The sequence below is a fragment of the Pan paniscus genome, chromosome 5, assembly GCF_029289425.2.
Source record: "Pan paniscus chromosome 5, NHGRI_mPanPan1-v2.0_pri, whole genome shotgun sequence".
In the NCBI taxonomy this organism is placed as follows: Eukaryota; Metazoa; Chordata; class Mammalia; order Primates; family Hominidae; genus Pan; species Pan paniscus.
Window position 1 is genome coordinate 107,282,769 of NC_073254.2, and position 19,083 is coordinate 107,301,851.

At 36.4% G+C, this 19,083-nt stretch overlaps 1 protein-coding gene across 4 annotated transcripts in view; it reads left to right on the top strand.

Annotated features, from left to right (window-relative positions):
• Window positions 1–19,083, top strand: part of ZNF292 (zinc finger protein 292) — a 111,548-nt gene that overhangs the window by 48,826 nt on the left and 43,639 nt on the right. For all 4 annotated transcript variants that reach the window (XM_063604945.1, XM_034962492.3, XM_063604946.1 and 1 more), the window contains 3 exons: window positions 15,209–15,363; window positions 15,581–15,659; window positions 17,884–18,019. In XM_063604945.1, the coding sequence (XP_063461015.1) occupies window positions 15,209–15,363; window positions 15,581–15,659; window positions 17,884–18,019 (370 nt within the window). The remainder of the gene's footprint in view (window positions 1–15,208; window positions 15,364–15,580; window positions 15,660–17,883; window positions 18,020–19,083) is intronic.

Consider the following 19,083-nt stretch of genomic DNA (forward strand, 5'->3'; position numbering starts at 1 on the left):
ATGCTACAAAGAGAGTAGGCCCTGGAGCCAGAAGTTTTAGAATTCTCAGAAAGTCTGGAGATTGTGTTATAGCATCCATATTGGAGATTATTTAGGGATTCAAAACTATCAGAAACTCAGTTTTGTGAATGGTTATTTCACATCCTAGCATTGAGTATATATGGGAATGTGAATCATGTTAAATTCATAATTGATTTTCTTTGAAAATGCTAAGCTGCTACTGAAATAACTACTGCACTGGGCCGTTTGCCAGGGATGGTAGACTGAGATATGGGGAAACAAGTGTCTCAACCAGAACAATGTGGAAATAAGATTATTGGATTTCATCACAAGTAAGAGATTCTCCTGAATTCTCACAATTTGGGAGAGAGATGATATAAAGGCAACATACTCAGAAGTAAAAATGGTGGTGGACAGTCTCAACCCTGAGATTCCGAGGTAGACTTATATTTATATTATGAATTTTGTATTATGCATATGGCACTATGTATTATTTGCGAATATGAGATACAAAATGTCTTCCCAGTTTGTAGCCTTTTATTTGATTTTCTATGGGGTTTTGTTGAACAGAAGTTTTTAATTCTATTGTATCTACAGTTATTATTATCTTCCATTATGGTGTGTATTTTCTGTCTTAAGAAAACCTTCTTTGCCCTAAGGTCTTAAGATGTTCTCCTATGTTTTCATCCTAAAGTTTGTTGTTGTTGTTTCATTTTTTTCTTTGTAACGGAGTTTTGCTCTTGTTGCCCAGGCTGGAGTGCAATGGCATGATCTCGGCTCACCGCAACCTCCGCCTCCCAGGTTCAAGCGATTCTCCTGCCTCAGCTTCCCGAGTAGCTGGGATTACAGGCATGCACCACCACACCCAGCTAGTTTTTGTATTTTAGTAGAGACGAGGTTTCTCCATGTTGGTCAGGCTGGTCTTGAACCCCCGACCTCAAGTGATCCGCCCACCTCAGCCTCCCAAAGTGCTAGGGTTACAGGCATGAGCCACCACACCCGGCCTCATCCTAAAGTTTTAAAGTATTGCTTTTCACATTCAGTTACTTGTCCATATAGGATATAGTTTTGTTATATGCTGGGAATAGTTATAATTTTTCTTTCCTGTTTAAATGGTTGTTTCAGGTTATTTATGGAATAGTCTGTGCTTTCTTCACTGGTTTCTGATGGGGCTTTTTTATATACCATGCTCTCACATATATGTAATTCTGTTTTAAAGCTCTTTCATTTCTGTCATCTATGTCTATAACAAAATCACACTGTCTTAATTTCTATAGCTTTGGGATAAGTCTTGCTATCTGATTAGGGCAGATAATCTTCCAAATTCAAAAACCTGGCTCTTCAAAATTGATTTGGCCTTTTGTATGATTTTTAGAATCAACATGTCAAGTTCTGTAAATAATCCTATGGAGAATTTCATTGGCATTGCTTTGACTTTTTAAATTTGGCTCATATTGTCATCTTTAACTTGTCTTCCACTATCTATGTATGTGGTATTTCCATTTATGCACCCTTCCTTTTATTCTTTAAATAAAGTTTTATACTTTTTTTTGAAAAGATCTTATAAATACTTTGTTAGATTCATTCCTAGGTACTTCATGAGTTTTGTTATTGTGAATGTTATCTTTTTAAAAATTATAGTTTCTAACTGCTTTTTTAAAAAAATATAATTGCAGTTGATTTTGTGTATGGATCTTATATCTAACTACTATACTGAATTCTCTTGAAGTTCTTACGTGTGCATTGTCTGCAATGGTGGCATTTTTATTTTATCCTTCTGGTTCTTACTTTTATTTCTTTTTCAGATTGTGCTGATTAGCCCTACAGTTTTGAATAGAAGCAGTGATAGGCATTTTTGTTTTGTCTTCTGACTTTAAAGGGAAATGCTTCTAACATTTCATACTCCCAGAATGTAGTTTGCTATGGGTTTTTCTGGATACCCTCTATGACATTAAAGAGCTTTCCTTCTGTTCCTTGTCGTAAAGAGATACTGATTCTTCTTTACCTCAAGTTGCATTTTGATTACAATATTTCCCCCTCCCCCCGCCCCATCCATGATTTTGTTTTCTGTGGTTTTAGTTACCCTGGTACAAAAGTATTACATACAGTAAGAGGGGAGAGAAAGAGACCACATTCACATAACTTTCATTAATACAGAATATTGTTAATTGTTCTATTTTATTATTTTTGTTAATCTCTTACTGTGCCTAATTTACAAATTAAACTATCTTAGGTATATGTATATATAGGGATAAAATAGTATATGTAGAGTTCACTACTATCCAGGGTTTCAGGCATCCACTGAGTCTTGGAATTTATCCCCCATGAATAAATAGGGGACTACTGCATATCTTTTTAATGGTTTTGAGGTAATCATATAATTTCCCCCCTTAAAATCTGTTATTAGCGTGAATTACATTAATATATTTTCCTTTTTTTTTTTTTTTTTTTTTTAAGTGAGACAGGGCTCACTGTGTTGGCCAGCCTGGAGTGCAGTGGCATGATCATGGCTCACTGCAACCTTGACCTCCAAGGTTAAGGTGATCCTCCCACCTCCCGCACCCCAGAGTAGCTGGGACTACAGGCACATGTCACCATACCTGGCTAACTTTTTGTATTTTTAGTAGAGACAGGGTTTTGCCGTGTTGCCCATGCTGATCTTGGACTTCTGAGCTTAAGTGATCCACCCGCCTCAGCCTACCAAAGTGCTGGGATTACAAGTGTGAGCCACTGTGCTGAGCGATTTTCCTAACTTTAAATTATCCTCACATTTCCAGGATAACACCTACTAGGCCCAAAATACATTTAAAATGTATATTGCAACCGTTTCTCTTCCCTTCCTGAATAATTCAGTCCTGAAGCCATTATGTGGGTCAGATCAAGGTATGTATCTGCAATGGGGGGTGGGGTGCTGCAATGGCCCAGAGTGGAATGTCAAAGCCCAGATTGAGTAGTAGCGTCATGTTGGGGGAAGGCATCAGACCCCACTCAACATAAGGAGGGCACCATAGGGAGGTGACTGGGGTGGCTGTGTGTGGGGATTTAGGGCCCAGGTGAGATGAGTTAGGCATCCATGGGTGGGGAAGGAGCTACCTGGTATGGGGAGTCAGAGCCAGAGCAGGGTGAGCAGGCATAGGGGCAGCCTGGCATAGTATGTGAGAGCCTAAGCAGAACAGGAAGGGACAACTACCTAGAGAGCCGCCTAGTTCTAGCATGCCGAGTCAAAACCTAAGCAGAGTGAGGAGGGCAGACACTACTTTAATCAAGGGATCAAAATGAACATCATCCATAATGTGTACCACCTGATAGGATATAATGAGAAGAAATGACCATTACTTCTGTGCTGTTCTCACTAAAAATGCCTAGCCTAAATCTAATCAAGAGAAAATACTAAAGCCAAATTGAGGGATATTCTACAAAATAGGTGGCCTATAATAATCTCCAATGGTGCCAGGGTCCTGAAAGTCTTTCAAGTGTTACTTAGGATTTAAGGAGACTGAAGGGACATGACAAATGCAAACTGTACTACTACTGTATCTTTTTCTATAAAACGTCATTGGGATAATTTGGCATACGTGAATAATGTCTGCAGATTAAATAATAGTAATGTATCAGTGTTTATTGCCTGATTCTGGTGGTCATACTGTGGTTATGTGGGAGAATGTACTTGTTTGTAGGAAATACATACTCTTTGAAGGTAGTGAGGCATTAGGTTGGCCACTAACTACCAAATAGCTTAGGAAAAAAATGTCTTTGTACTGTATCGCCAACTTTTCTGTAACTTTGTGATTGTTTCAAAAATTTTTTTTTAATTTAAAGTTTATTGTAGGATTTGGTGGTAACATTTAGGATTTTTTTTTTTTTTTTTTTTTGATACTAAGTCTCGCTCTTATTGCCCAGGCTGGAGTGCAATGGCACGATCTTGCCTCACTGCAACCTCCGCCTCCTGGGTTCAAGCGATTCTCCTGCCTCAGCCTCCCGAATAGCTGGGATTACAGGCGCCTTCCACCATGCCCAGCTAATTTTTGTATTTTTAGTAGAGACTGGGTTTCACCATGTTGGCCAGGCTGGTCTCGAACACCTGACCTCAGGCAGTCTCCCTGCCTCAGTGCTGGGATTACAGGCGTGAACCACTGCGCCTGGCCACATTTAGGATTTTTAAATCGCTGTGTATGTCTGAGATTGGCCTGTGATTTTTTTTCCTTTCTCATACCGTATGTACCCAGTTTTAATCTCAAGTTTATAGTAGCCTCAAACAATGAATTAGTGAATTTTCCCACTCTTCCTTTCATCCAAAAGCTTCTGTAATAAAGAGATTATCTGTTTCCTAAAGAATTGTTTGCTGGGGTTTTTTCCCGCTCTCCACTGGCCCCAGACATGATATCTCTCTCTGTCTTCAGGCTGTAGTGCAGTGGCAAGATCATAGCTCACTGCAACCTCAAACTCCTGGGCTCGAGCGATCCTCCAGCTTTAGCCTCCCAAGTAGCTGGGACTACAGACATGTGCCACTACACCTGGCTAATTTTTTAAATTATTGGTAGAGATGAGGTCTTACTATGTTGCTCTGGCTGGTCTCGAACCCCTGGCCTCAAATTATCCTCCCACCTTGGCTTCCCCAAGTGCTGGTATTACAGACATAAGCCACCATGCCCAGCCTGCTTGCTGGACTTTTCTATAAAAATTGTATGATAATTATTTTTTTTTCTTAACCTGGATTTAGTTTCTTAATAGGTAAAGGACTATTTTTTTTCTATTTCTTTGTGAGACCATTTAAAAATGTTAGAACATTTTAGTACTGTTCTAATCATTCCCTTTTTATTCAGATTTTTAAGTTATTTTCAGATAAGATGATTCTTAATAATCTTATTTCAAATAATATTATTCAATATATTTTGATTTTAAAACATCTTTATTGCTCTTGTAGTTATGGTTCCTTTGTCATTTCCAATACTGTTGATTTGTGCCTTCTCTTTTTTTCTTGACCAGCTTTGCCAGATGACTAGGTTTAGTTTTGTTGACCCTCTCTGTGTGTTTTCTTATTTTTTTAAACATCCTCACCACAATCTGTGTCTTTATTTTCTATGTCATTTATTTCTCATCTTAGTTTTATTACTTTTACGTTTTTATACTCTGAGTTTATCCTGTTCTTTGTCCAATTTAAGTTGGCTACTTAGTTATTTTCGCCAAATTTTGCATAATAAACCACTAAAACCTTAGTAGCATTTAATGTAAGCATTATCGCTCACTCATCTGAGGTCTGGCTAAGTATCTGTTGATCTTGACTGGACTGATAGATATGTTTCAGATTGGCTGTTACCTGATACAGGTTGGACTCAACTGGAGCAACAGGATGACATCTACCTCTCATTACCCTGCTGGGGACAGCAGGCTAATCTGGACGTATCTTCTCATTGTGAGGGCAGAAGCATAAGAGAAAACAAGATGCTTAAACTTAACAGCTGTCCTACTATCACTTCTGCCCCATTCTCTTGGTCAGAACAGGTCACATGGTTAGGAAAATATTTTCTACCATTATGATAAGTACTCCAAAGTCATGTGACAAAGGACAGAGAAACAAGGAGAGGTGAAGAATTCAATCTACCACACTTCCCACCCTCAGTACTTTGCTTTTCCAAACTCTTCATAACAGAAAAGTTAAAAGAATAGTACCATGAATACCCACATAGCTTTCACTGAGATTCCTTCATTCACATTTTGCCATATTTGCTTTATCTCACATTTTATTTTCTGAATCCTTTAAGAGTTAGCCAGTATTATGACATTGCCCCCCCTTATATACTTTAAGCGTTTATCTCCTAAGGCCAAATACATTTTTCTGTATACTCACAACACAATCATCACACTCAGGAAATGTAATATTGACACACCACTATTATCTAATTAAATATATATTTAAATTTCTCCATTTGTCCCAATAATATTCTCTTTGGCTATTCTTTATTTTCTCTTTTTAAATGCAGCCAGTTTTGTTTTATTACAATATATGAATTCCTAACAATCACTTTGTCATGCAAAATTGCACATTAAAGATCACGGGGCTTATCGAAAAAGTGTACTTAGAGACACAGCATGCAAAAACGTCATCACACACGCAGAACCGTATTGAAACAGTAGCACAGTTTTATACCTATTAAGTAGTTAAGAAATACATAGGTAGTTTACCTTGAAAAAGATCTGAAATTTCTTTGCAGAAGTGGGCACCAGAAGGAAAGTGGGTGTCGAAAGGGATGTAGTTTGTGAGTTAATGTGAATTAGCAGGAGGAGAGTTCTGTGAAATTGGATAGAAAGTTGTAACACCACTTGTGAATGGGTATCACTAATAACACTCATGGTGAACTAAGGTAGCTGGTACATCTTTGATTTGCGTGCGCATGTGCATTTTGCGTATTCTAACAGCTCAGTTCATTTGGGTACAGTTGCCTGCTTTCACCTAATGTTTCCCACCAAAAAATAGTACATAAGCAAATGAGAAATTCTTGTTTTGCTAATGTTGTGTCAGAACAAATGTGTATATATGTACTTTTTTAAGCTGTAACAGAAGTGACAGTATAAACATTTGCATCTAAAACTGTCCCTCTTAAGATTGCTTTAGCTGCATCCTACGAATTTTGATAGGTTGTGTTTTTACTGTAATTCAAGTCTAAGTATTCTCTGATTTCTATTATGGTTTCTTTTACCCCTGACTGAGAAGTACAGTTTAAAATTTCAAGTTTGTAGTTTTCTTTGTTAGGGTATTCTTTTGTTAAGTGTTTAACTTTATTGCGTTTTATTCAAAGAATGTGGAAAAATGTGAAAAAAATATAAAAAATGTGAAACATATTCTTTATTTCATGTGACTGTCTATGTGGCCTAGTTTGTGTTCAGTTTTTTGTAACTGTTTTACTTGTGTTTGTGAAGAATGTGCATTTTCTAATTGGTGAGTCCAGTTTCTCCAGACGTAAATTATTGTATTTTTTTCTTAGCTTAATTTTCTGTGTGTTTATCACCAATTCAATCCAAATTCTCCCTCAATTGTTTAAATCTCCTCTAAGCTTATTCAAGCACATTAGGTTATCTATCAATTTCATCTTGAAGAAATTTATCCAAAATCCATCTAATATGCTATAATTATTTTCCAGGCCCATTGCACAACTGTCTTCTTGGAATCTTACTTGCATTCATCTCTCTCATGTTAGAGCTCCCTTTTTTCTGTGTATCATTCTGACTCCTTTCCTGGTTTATTTTTCATTTTGGTGAAATTCTTTCTTCAGTAACATCCTGAAAAAATGTGCCTAGAGGGTAAAAAATTTTAGACCACATATGTCTGAAAATGACTTTTCTATTTTAATAGTTACAATCGTTGGATATAAATAGTTTCCTCATAGCTTTTAATGCAGTGCTTCATTTTCTTTTTGCTCCAGTGTTGCAGTTGAGAAGTCTGCTGCCTCTTCCCCCACCAATCTTATTTTGATCCTCTCTTTGTTTTTGAGCTCTGAAATTTTATGAGAAAGTACTTTGGTACAGTTCTATTTTCAGTAATTGTGCTGGACATTCAGTGGGTCTTTTCATTCCTAAAATTCATGTTCTTAGGTTCTAGAAAATTAATTTGAATTAAATATTTTCTTTATTCCCCTCAATTTCTCTATTCTGACTTCCTGGAACTCCTGTTATTTATTATGGGACTTCTAGCATTTTTCTTTAAATTTTAAAATCTTTTTTCTCCTATCCATAATTTTTATTAGTCTTTTTTCCCTTAACTATTTCTTATAACATGGTGTTTTTGTTCGTAGATGTAATATGTTTTCTCACATATCGAAGAATATCAGTGATAGTTTCTTGAAATTTTACTTTCTTCCTGCATGATTTCTCTTTATTCAAAGTTGCTTTTTTTTCCCCCTTGTTTTGATTTCTCTCATCATTAGAAGCTTTTTAAAAATGTCTACTGGTCTTTAAATACCATATTTAAGGGTATACTGCTAAAAAGGTGATTGAGAGCTCCAAGTTCATGTATGACATGTGTTGTGATTTTCACAAATAAGGGGGTCTAGTTTGTTTCAGTCTCTGATGAAGGCTTGGTGTCAGAATATTGGGTCTTTTCTTTTTGATTTCCCAGAAAAAGACTCAGCTAGGGACCTGGAAGTTCAGGCAGTGAGTTGAAAGAAAGGGGCTTGCTGTCTATAGGGAGTATGTAAAGTTGACTTATTGCCCTGAAAAGTAAGATACTTTTCCTTGACTGTGTCCAAACACCTCTTTTTAAACTTCTTTACTGAGGAAGAGTGGCAGTACCTCGCTTGGGTTTTCTAGCTGTGGAGAGTGAGGAGGAAATCAGGGAGGCTTAACTCCTAAAATAGACTTTTCAACCAGTTATCTCATTTTTAGCCCCACTTTCACCCCCCCCACCCCCCCCCCACCCCCACCCCCGTTTTCAGAGGCATCTGGTGCTCCCAGTTCCTGAGCCCTTTGGTGATTATGCAGAGTTAGTGGGTTTTGTTTGTTTGTTCTTGTTGTTGTTTTTACCTAAAGCCTATTTAGGAGTCACTTTTCTTGGAGTGTCAGTCTTACATATGCTTTCCAGCTTTTAAGATTTTATTTCTTTTTGTTCCATTCCCATGTTCCTATTCTTATGGATTTATGCCACTTTAAAAAAAATTACTGTAGTTTCAGTGAGGTTTGGGGAGAGGAGAGTAAGGTGCAAAATGAATGTGTCCAGTCTACCATTTCTACACAAAACCTTAAAATACATTTTAATAACTTAGAAGTTTTAAAGAGTATTTCACATCCATCAAAGGCTCCTCAGCGGGTTTAAAAGGTCAAAACTGTAAGACATTATTTGCCACCTTTCAGTCGTGTACAGTGGAGTTTTCCAAAGTTTACATGATGTGTGGTATTGCAGCAAATTAAGTGCATAAACTGATAGGAGAAACCTGCTCTTTTCTCTTGTCAGGCATTGAAGAGATTTGAAAAATGTAAAACAATGCCTCTCTTTTCACTTTTTTCAGAAAATGCATTTTTATTAAAAATATCTTATTTATGGTAATGTGATGGGTTTATTGTTATTTTAAACTTGTTTATAAGTAAGTAAAAGTCTCAGTTTTCGTTTTGAATATGGTGAATGTCAGTAGTTGTAACTCACATAAACAACTCTTTGGGATCCTCAGTAATTTTTAAGAGAGTAAAGAGTCATGAGATCAAAATGTTTGAGAACTTCTGTTCTAGAGAACCCTAGATGTAAATTGGAAGTGGAACATGAATGTAATAATATAACCATAACCAACACTCCACTAGTCTTATCTTTACATAGGACAATAATGTAATTTAATCTCCATGTTTATTAAATTAACACCCCCCGCGGTTTTATTTCTCTTTTATTTTCCCTCCTAGTAATCCTTAGGGCAACTAAAGGAAGCTATCAGAAGTTAATCTATACTCTTTCTCCCTAAAGCATGTATGTTCTAGACTCTGCTGATTTAAATAATGAGAAATAAACTTAAGAGCCAAATTGTTAAAGTGTGCATTTTTGTTCTCAAGGGGTTAAAAATTGGCTCTTAAAGAAAAAAGTTTTTTTTAAAATTGTTTGTTGCATGTAAACAGATACATAGTTTAATTTGTGGTATCAAAATATCATTGAGGATGATGAACAATTAGAAAAAAAGTCAAAAGTCTCCTTAAGAGGGGACAATAATGAAAAACACCGCAAGAAACACTGTGTTACAGATCCTTTAACCTCTTACCTATTTCTTCTATCCTAGGCTTGCCCCAGAACACACACTATAGAGCAGATGTAGTAGCCACAAATAACTTTGTGGGGATCTAGTAGCTCCCTTAAAGAATGAGGTGAGGCAGGCCGAAGCGGGCGGATCACGAGGTCAAGAGATCAAGACCATCCTGGCTGACAAGGTGAAACCCCGTCTCTACTAAAAATACAAAAAGTAGCCAGGCGTGGTGGCGGGCGTCTGTAGTCCCAACTACACGGGAGGCTGAGGCAGGAGAATGGCGTGAACCCGGGAGGCCGAGCTTGCTGTGAGCCGAGATCATGCCACTGCATTCCAGCCTGGGGAACAGAACAAGACTGTCTCAAAAACAAACAAACAAACAAAGAATGAGGTGAGGCATGTAGCAACCACAGAGCCTGTGTCTGATCTCAGTGGGAGATCTTGGGTCATCACTCAGCCCTAGCTAGTTGCCATGCTGGGATGTGGGCCCAAAGTTGCCAATTTTTTTTGTTTTAAAAGAAAAGCCAGAAACCCAAGTTTTCATGTAAAATATATGACTTCTAAATATTAGAAACTAATTCAAATATTTTTTGAACAATGTGCACATCAAAATATCCATGAGCCACTAGTTTATGAACACACACATATACTCACTAGTGTAGTCCCTTCTGGTATGGTGGAGTGTGTCTTTAATATATGACTCCTTTCAGTATCCTCAACTCTGAATCATCTTGCTCCTCTTTGAATAACTTCAGTTGGTGGGCCACCACCTGTCTCAGGAGGCCAACTTGTTCTGTTTTTGGTTATTCTAATGGTTTGGTAGTTCTGTCTTATAGGAAACAGGAAAGTGTCTCTTTTAAACTTCAACCTAGTGGTCCTGGTATGACCTGTGAGACACACAGAATAAAATTAACTCCTCTCTTATGTGACAAGCCTCTAGATTTGTGAATTTGGCTAATTTAATCTAAAATTTAATCCAAATTTTAAAAATTGGATTTACAAGTCAATTTTTATTTCTCCAGAAATGTATCACATAGTAGTTAAGAATGAACACTCTGAAGTCAGACTATGAGGATTTTAATCCCTTCTCTGCCTTTCCTAGCTCTGTGGTCTTATGGCTTTTTATTTCACTACTTTTGGTTAGTTAATTTTTAATATAAGCATATTACTATAATTTACCTAATTACTGAATAGGTAGTACATGTAAAGCTCTTAGAACAACGCCTAGCACATGGTAAATATTCAGTAAATATTATTTAGTATCCAGATAAAGCATCCCTAGTTCCATCAGTCATTCATCAAAAAACAGTTTTAAATTTTCTTACCATATTTTTCTTACAGGTTACTCATTAATGGAAGCAATATGGTGCATTGCAGGAAGACATTTAGGTTTTGTTCCTTGTCTTTTCCCCTCTGTGCCATCTCCCCCCAACTCATCTTCAAACCAGATTACAGTGACGTTTATCTTTGTCTGTTCATATGTGTATAAATATAAATATATGTGTATAGACATTCATTCATTCTTGAAGGGGTGTCGGAACAAAAACCATTGGTTTAATGGGGAAAAAAGTGTAGGACTTTGGTCAGATGCCAGTCGCAAGTACCAGGTCTCCAAGTCTGTCCAACTTGGCTACAACGTTAGGGGTTCTCACAACCCCCTCCTCAGGGTCAGTAATTTGCTAGAATAACTCACAGAACTCAGGAAAATGCTATACTTACTATTACAAGGTATTATAAAGGATACAAATGAACAGCCAGATGAAGAAGTACCTAGGGTGAGATCTGAAAGGGTTCCAAGCACCAGAGCCTGTCTCTGTGGAGTTGGGATGTGCCACCTTCCCAGCACATGGATGTGTTTTCCAACTCAGAAGCTCTTAGACTACTGTTGTTTAGGAGGTCTTGTGGAGTACATAGGCATGATTGATCAAATCATTGGCCATTGGTGATTGGGTTCAATCTCTGCCCCTTTACCTCCTGCAAGACTGGGGGGTGGGGCTACAAGTTCCATCTCTCTAATCATGGCATGGTCTTTGTAGTGACCAGTCCCTGTCTTAAAGCTATCTAGAAGCTCCTCAGCCTAATGTTATCTCATTAACATGAAAAAGACACTTATGTAGATTTCAAGGGTTTTAGGAGCTTTGTGCTAAGAACCTAGGACAAAGACCAGTTATTTTTTATTATACCATACTTGTATGCCTGCCAGTGGCACAAACTGAATTCAAAGACTGGTCATGAATCTTAACATCCCTTTTGATTGAATGGTTGCATCATTGAATTCCAAATTTTCTTGTATAATCTTTCCTAGTTCATGTTGGTTCAACCAGGAACTAATCCCAGGTTTTAATTGCTCTAATCAAAATCACCATGCAAGAGAATGTTTTCATTTCTAGCAGTCCATAGTTCTCTGTCATTGTCCTCTGAATGATCTAGCTGGTCAAAAGATTGGAGAGTATAACCATTTCAGATCCATAAGAAATATAAGTTCTTCTTTATTTGAGGGCTGTTTAGAAGAAAGTTAAGAATTCTTCTGTGTAGGGGTCAAAAGAAAACTTCCCTTCATCCTCTGAAGGTTCACTGAAAATCACCTGACAAACAGCAGATTAATAGGAGAAGTGGCATACAGATTTATTAATGAAAGGGAGGTGGGGAAATGTGGGTGATTTTAGAGGAGGATTGTAAATTATTTTTAGGGGAATTCAATGGACTTGAACATACAGTGGCCTGGGACAAAGTCTATTGAGCCTGCTAAGCATTCAGTGGTTTGTGACAGAAGTCTGGCTAGGTGTGTTGACAGATTTCCGTCTTCCTGCCCTATGAGTTCAGTTAATGAAAACTCAGGGAGGGGACTGTTAGAAATGCTTATTCCCGGTGCCACAAAGAAATAGCACTCAAACATAAATTTAATTTTCACAGAAAGGCAATTTTTACTTTCTGCAGAAAGGGTGCTCCTTGCAGATGGAACAATGGTGAGACCACACCCGGACAGGGGAGGGGAAGGAGTTCTTGTTCCTGACGCAGGTATCCCCTACTGCTGTGTCGTTCCTGTATTGGCTAGGGTTGGCCCGCACAGTCTAAGCTAATTCCAACTGGCTATTTTAAAAAGAGCAGGGGGTATGAGCCAGAGTGGTAGGGTGAGTAGTTTGGCGGGAAGGATGGTTAGAAACAGGTAACTAAAGGTGACTTAGGTCAGAGCAGGTGACCAGGGGTGACTAAGGTAAAGCAGGTGACCGGGATGAGTCAGGATGGACCAGGTGACCAGGGAACAGATGTGAACTACTGATTAGGACTGGTGGGAAAGTTGTTTACTGAAACTTAGAAGCAAGGGGGTGAAGACAACCAGGAAGCTAAACTTTAAAATGGAGAATCAAAGAATAAGAGAGCTGAACATACTGACATACTGATTCTTTGAAGAGAAACTTGGGGTTCACTATATTTAACAGGATCAAAGGTAATTTTCTTCTTCTTTGGTGGGCCTGGACTTTAGACAGATAAGGAAACTTCACAGAACAACTTCATACTGTGTTTTGCGAGAAAGAGGATCAAGAGATGGGAAGAAACAGGGGAAGGTCAGAGAGACTCTGAGGCTGCTTCTTCAGCATGTCAAAGTGCCACAGTTTGGGGTATCAGTTTCTGAGCCCCAACACCTGCAAAAGTGAGTCTCTGGATTGGGATTATATGTATAATAGTGACATGATTAGGCAAATAAAAGGCTTTAATTTCTGTGTTTACATCGAAGCTGAATAATCTTGGATATAATGTAGGCAGCTTGGGTATAATGTAGGCAGCTTCATCTCATGTTCCATGTTGACCAGCTACAATGTCATTTGTTCATCATTACATTTAACAATGCCAAGAGGGTACAGAAACATGGATTCCCCTCTTCCCCAGCATCTCTGTCCCTGCTTGGAACTTAAAAGATCAGGAATAGCTTTACCTTCGGGTTTCATGTGAATTGAGCTAAGGAACTTATCTCTGGTTGTTTTTATCCTCACGTAGAATCTATTTTGTACCATGAAGGTTTGGGATATAATGGGATTGTGAGGTGAGGTGCAAGTGTGGATGAGAGCAAATTTGTTTCAGGGTTCATCTGGGAGAGATTGCAGTGTTTTTTCCTGGATATCTGAGAAACAAGTTTTTCCACTTCAACTTTACTGAGAAATTTTGCTGTGGAGTTGGTTTTGGACCTAGTTGAGTATCCCCCGACACCCCATCCTACATCCTGCACTGTGGCTGCAGGTTTTCTGTCCTTTCTGTCTCTAGCAATCAGTATTTGCCCTCACTTCTTAGGGGGAAAGGAAAGGAAAGGATTAGTTGAGAGCCAAGGTCTGTGAATATATGGCTATTCAGTTGGTGAGTAGTTATTTTGTTGCCCTTTAGTTTACCAGCTTACTTTTTCTATTGCTTTCGTCTAAACACTTACTAATTCTGTTAGTTGGAAGTTAGTAGAGAGGTCAAGGTAGTAAGTGCTTTGGTAGTAGAATACAATCCCCCCCACCCCTTCCCTCCCTCCAGTTTTTAAAAGTGCTTCTGTATGCCAGAGGATACAGGCCCTCAGGAAATTTTTTTTTCCTTCAATACCCTATTTTCTAGGAAAAGACACCTGAATTTCCATATGTTTGATTAAATGAGTCTTAAACCCTGAAGTGTGGAGAGGACCAATTGTGGCAGTCTTCTGTGTTATAAAAACATTTAATTAGAATCTCTCTTCATTTAGCATAACTATAGAACCTTTTAGGTAAGAGTCTTAACGTGTGTGTTTCTGTATAACTTATCTTTCCATTATCTCCCATCTCTTATTCAGTAAGATAAATAGCATCTTTTAAAGTAATTCTGATGAGGTAAATTTAAAATATTCACTTAATTGAAAGATGAGAAATATTTTTAATTAAAAAAACACTATTACAAAAATTGCTTAACCTTATAATAATTCTTTAATATCTTTAATGTTGATTTTTATATGTTGAAAGTCTTTGGATGACTTTTTAATTGCTAGTGCTTGTCAAAAAATTATTAATTTGTATGTACTGTTATTTTTTTATGGACTGAAAAAGGACACGTCTTTGCTGACCATACATGATTTATTTTGTTGTTCAATATTGAATTTTCTGCTGCTTCTACGAGAAACAGAAAACAGATATTATTTCAAATTCTTCACTGCATACCTGGTCAACTGTTACTTGCTCAGGTGTCTTTTTAAAATAACTTTAAAAACTTACTAGGGAATAGAGGAGATAACTCTTGCACTATTTAAAACTAGCCTTGATGAAATTATGCTGTTGCTGGATGAATTAATACTAATCTTTTCTCCTACAGAGAGCTGCCAAAAATATGACTATGACTTTATTTCATTTAATATTTTAATCAATATAAACTACTTTTTGTTTTTATAAATAAAAATCTGTATTTTTCAAAATTTTTCAGGAAAAAACAGCTGATGAGTCAATGTATATTTTGATTTACATTTTGAATACTTTTTATTATTCCTTCCAAAACAGACACTCCTAGAATATGCAGAGAAATGGAAAACTTCAGAAGATCCCTTACCTTTATTGGAGGTATACACAGTGGCTATCCAAAGTTATGTTAAAGCCCGACCTTATCTTACCTCTGAATGTGAAAATGTAGCCTTGGTTCTGGAACGCTTGGCATTGTGAGTAGACCTTTGAGTAAATAAACTAGATTTAGCTTTAAAAATACATAGACACACACACACACACACACACACACCATTAAATCTCAAGTCTTATAGTTTAATTTTAAGTAGATTAGTTATGGGGAGTCTGCTTATGATACTAGAATTACTGGTTTTATAATTTCCTTTGAATTTTAATAATTATTCCTCTCCTTACCAACTTTTTGTTTTTTAGAAGCTGTGTTGAACTTTTACTGTGTCTGCCTGTTGAGTTATCAGATAAACAGTGGGAACAATTTCAGACACTGGTGCAGGTGAGAATCTTTATCTTTAGATTTAATACAGGTATATCTTATGGCAGTTTTCCTTACTCTTAAAAAAGTTATTCAGTTAAATTTTAAGACATCTCAATAATGACAGACATTAATTACTGATCTTATTGACACTAGTATCTTACATAGAGTAGATCTCAACAAATGTTTGCTAAATGTATATATACATTTAGATAGATTGAATAATCTTTATGATCAGATAATTAGGGCTTTGTAAGAGCAGCAAGGGAACACAAAAGAAAGTGCCCTCATTTGGATTTAGAAACAGTTAAACTGGTTTCTGAAAGTCTTCAATGTGCTTTATAAGAATTTCACATGTATCATTTAATCCTCATGAAAATTTGTGTGGATAGGTATATTTTCCCCATTTTAAAGGTGGGGAAACTGAGGCTCATACTCCAAAATAATTATATGCCCAAACTTGTCTAGCTAAGATCACATAGTAGTTATTCGAACTAAGGTTCTTTATTCCAAAGCCCATGCCTTTTCTTCTGTCTGAAAACACATGCTTTGTCTATTTTATTTAGTGTTGTTATTCTGCTTATATGAGGTACTACACAATTTAGCAGTTAGTAGTCTTGAAGTTTTTTCAAGAATGTTAAATTTTGTTTCAACACTAGAGCTGGATGTATTATGGCTTCAACTAAATTTTGATTAATTGGTTAGTTAAAAAGAATGCTCCTGCCAGCTAGTTTCAAAGCTATAGTTCTCTTTCTCTCCATTTCTCTTTCCAGAGTTCTTAAAATATCTTTAGGCCTTAAGATTTTCTGTAAGAAATATATTAAAGAGGTATAGCCTTAAATTTTAGAAGCATGTAAAATAAGCTATAGTTAGGCAGAGAAATAAACTTTCCTGTTTTAATATTAAACATTAAAATCTACATCAAGTGCAACAGGCCCTTGAAGGTGGAATTCATATCTTATTTAACGTCATAGGATTCTGCATAATGTCTTACACATAACAGATGCTTAATAACTGTTTGTTGAAATGAAAGTGTCTTGTCCTGTTTGTCACATTGCAACTAACTTTTTGATCATGCATATTCTACTTCAGATATCCGTAACTTGTATCTTAGGTTTTTTTTCCAAAAAGTATTTTTAGGTAAATTATTTTGAAACTTCTTATTGCTTGCCATTCAGATACACCCTACCACAGAATTAATATGCATAACCAGAATTCCAAATGCTACTGATTTTGTTTGCCAACGTAAGATAAAATTTTACACTTTCCTTTTTGAAACAAAAGGACTAGTTAATACCTTTTTAGATGGATTATGAAGGAAGTAACTCTTTACATCCCTCTACATTCAGTTACTTAAAGAAAACTTAGTAAAGCACCTGAACTTTGTTGGAATGGGAATATTTGGATGGCTTTGAGGATTAGACTTTTTGTTTGAACATAGCATGCAGCTTTAAGAGTTTCTACAACACTTTGCTCCCATTTCTGAGCTTCCTCAAGGTTAGTTTATGCCTGTTTAACAGCATTTATTTTCCCTGTGTTTTAACTATTTAAACATTTCTTTACCCAGAGGATAAGCCCCATAAAGTCAGGGACTAGTTGCTCTTCTCTAGAACTTTGTTTGTAGAAATTCTCAATAAACAGTTTCTGAATTGAATAAAAACTATTGGTCTTTTGTGGACTGAAGACTATGCCCATTTCATGAACACTTGGAAACAACTAGCAGGCAAGGTTCATCATCAGCTTTAATGTGAAATTGCCAGAACTATACAATGAATAAATGAAAAAATCATGCATTTAGTTATTTTCTTTTTGTAATTCCCTTTTATTGGAATATGCATAAGTTGTCACTTAGTTCGTTATGCAAATCTTTTTATTAATGGTAGATTTGGGGGAAAACTTTTTTAAACACAGAGGATATAAAATGTGTAAGGTCTTTTATGCGTATGGATATTCTGATTGCTTCCTTGAGGAATAACTTTACTCCTGGCTTAGATTTTGGGGAAGAAAAAATACAGACTTACTTCTGTAAATACATTATATTTATTTAAGATTTGTAAATGATGTATTTCTTATCCTTGAAATTCATCTTTAAATATTAGAAGTAAAGGAATTGAGTACTTTGTAATGTGATGTGAAATTTTTAAGATGAAAGTCTTTTCAGAAGTTTAGTGTTATATTTAAAGCCTGATAAGCTTGCTTTTAAAAATCTGTTGTAATTCTTTGGATGTTTATTTAATATTTATAGGTAGCTCATGAAAAGCTGATGGAGAATGGCAGCTGTGAATTGCATTTTTTAGCTACTCTAGCTCAAGAGACTGGGGTGTGGAAAAACCCGGTACTGTGCACTATTCTTTCCCAGGAACCATTGGATAAGGATAAAGGTAAATTTTTGAGAGACAGAGAAAAAAAGAATAATTAGACTAGAAAAAATAAGTGTTAAAGTTGTTTTGATATAATTTATCTCAAGATATTCCAAAGAAGGACCATTTAATTAAATATCTTCTGAGGTGTGCTTGAGGCCCTGCGCCTTTATTTTATTTTGGGGAAGATGAATTTATACGATTATAGAATCGTAGATTAACAGATAAACTAGAATTTTTTCCCAACATCTTTTTAACAGAGGAATTCCTTCTGTAGCTTCTGACAGGTGGCAATCCAGTTTATATTTGATAATTTATTTGATAGTTGGGAGAAACAGAAATAGGGTGCTGAAATGCTTTTCCTCAAAATAAAATAAGAAGTCAATACTAGAACTCTTTAAGTCTTTTGTCTCTAAGATTAAAATGCTTTCTCAGTTTATTGCTCAGTCTTATTGTATCCCCTGCGTTTTTCTTATATGAGCTCAGCCTGGTATCCTATTGAAAGTAGATGGCTAAATTACTTATATGTATAACACTTAATGTTTTTTAGAGTTTAAAATTTATATAGACCCTGAAGAAAAGTACAGTTGTATTCTAGATACTTTTCTTGAGATTATTTAGGAAAATGTGCCCAAATATCACCCTAACCTTTCCCAAGGTATTTAACTAAAGAAGTAAATTTTTTAAAAAAATTGTAATATATCTAATGGAAAAGCATGTATTTACCACTGTAAGCTTCTTCCGTCATTTATTGCTGCTTTTCTTGTTGATCAGTGGCAAATTCTAGGAAGTTTTGCTATGTGATAGCAAGTTATGAAGGCCATGAGAAGGGAGTGTTAAGTCTATTGCTTGTGAGCTCTTCTGGTACTTTGATATTTACCCAAAGCCTTCCCAGCCAATCTTCAAACTTCTCTTTAGGTTGGTTATTCCTACTTGATTTCTGTTTTCACCATTTTCTCCATGCTTTCTTGATCGTTCTAGCAGTGTACTTGTTTCTTAGTTTTCACAAGAGGTTTATTTTTAGTATCCCCTACCTTCATGGATATCCAAAAATTAGCTACAGTGTTCTCGAGACCTTGGAAGGA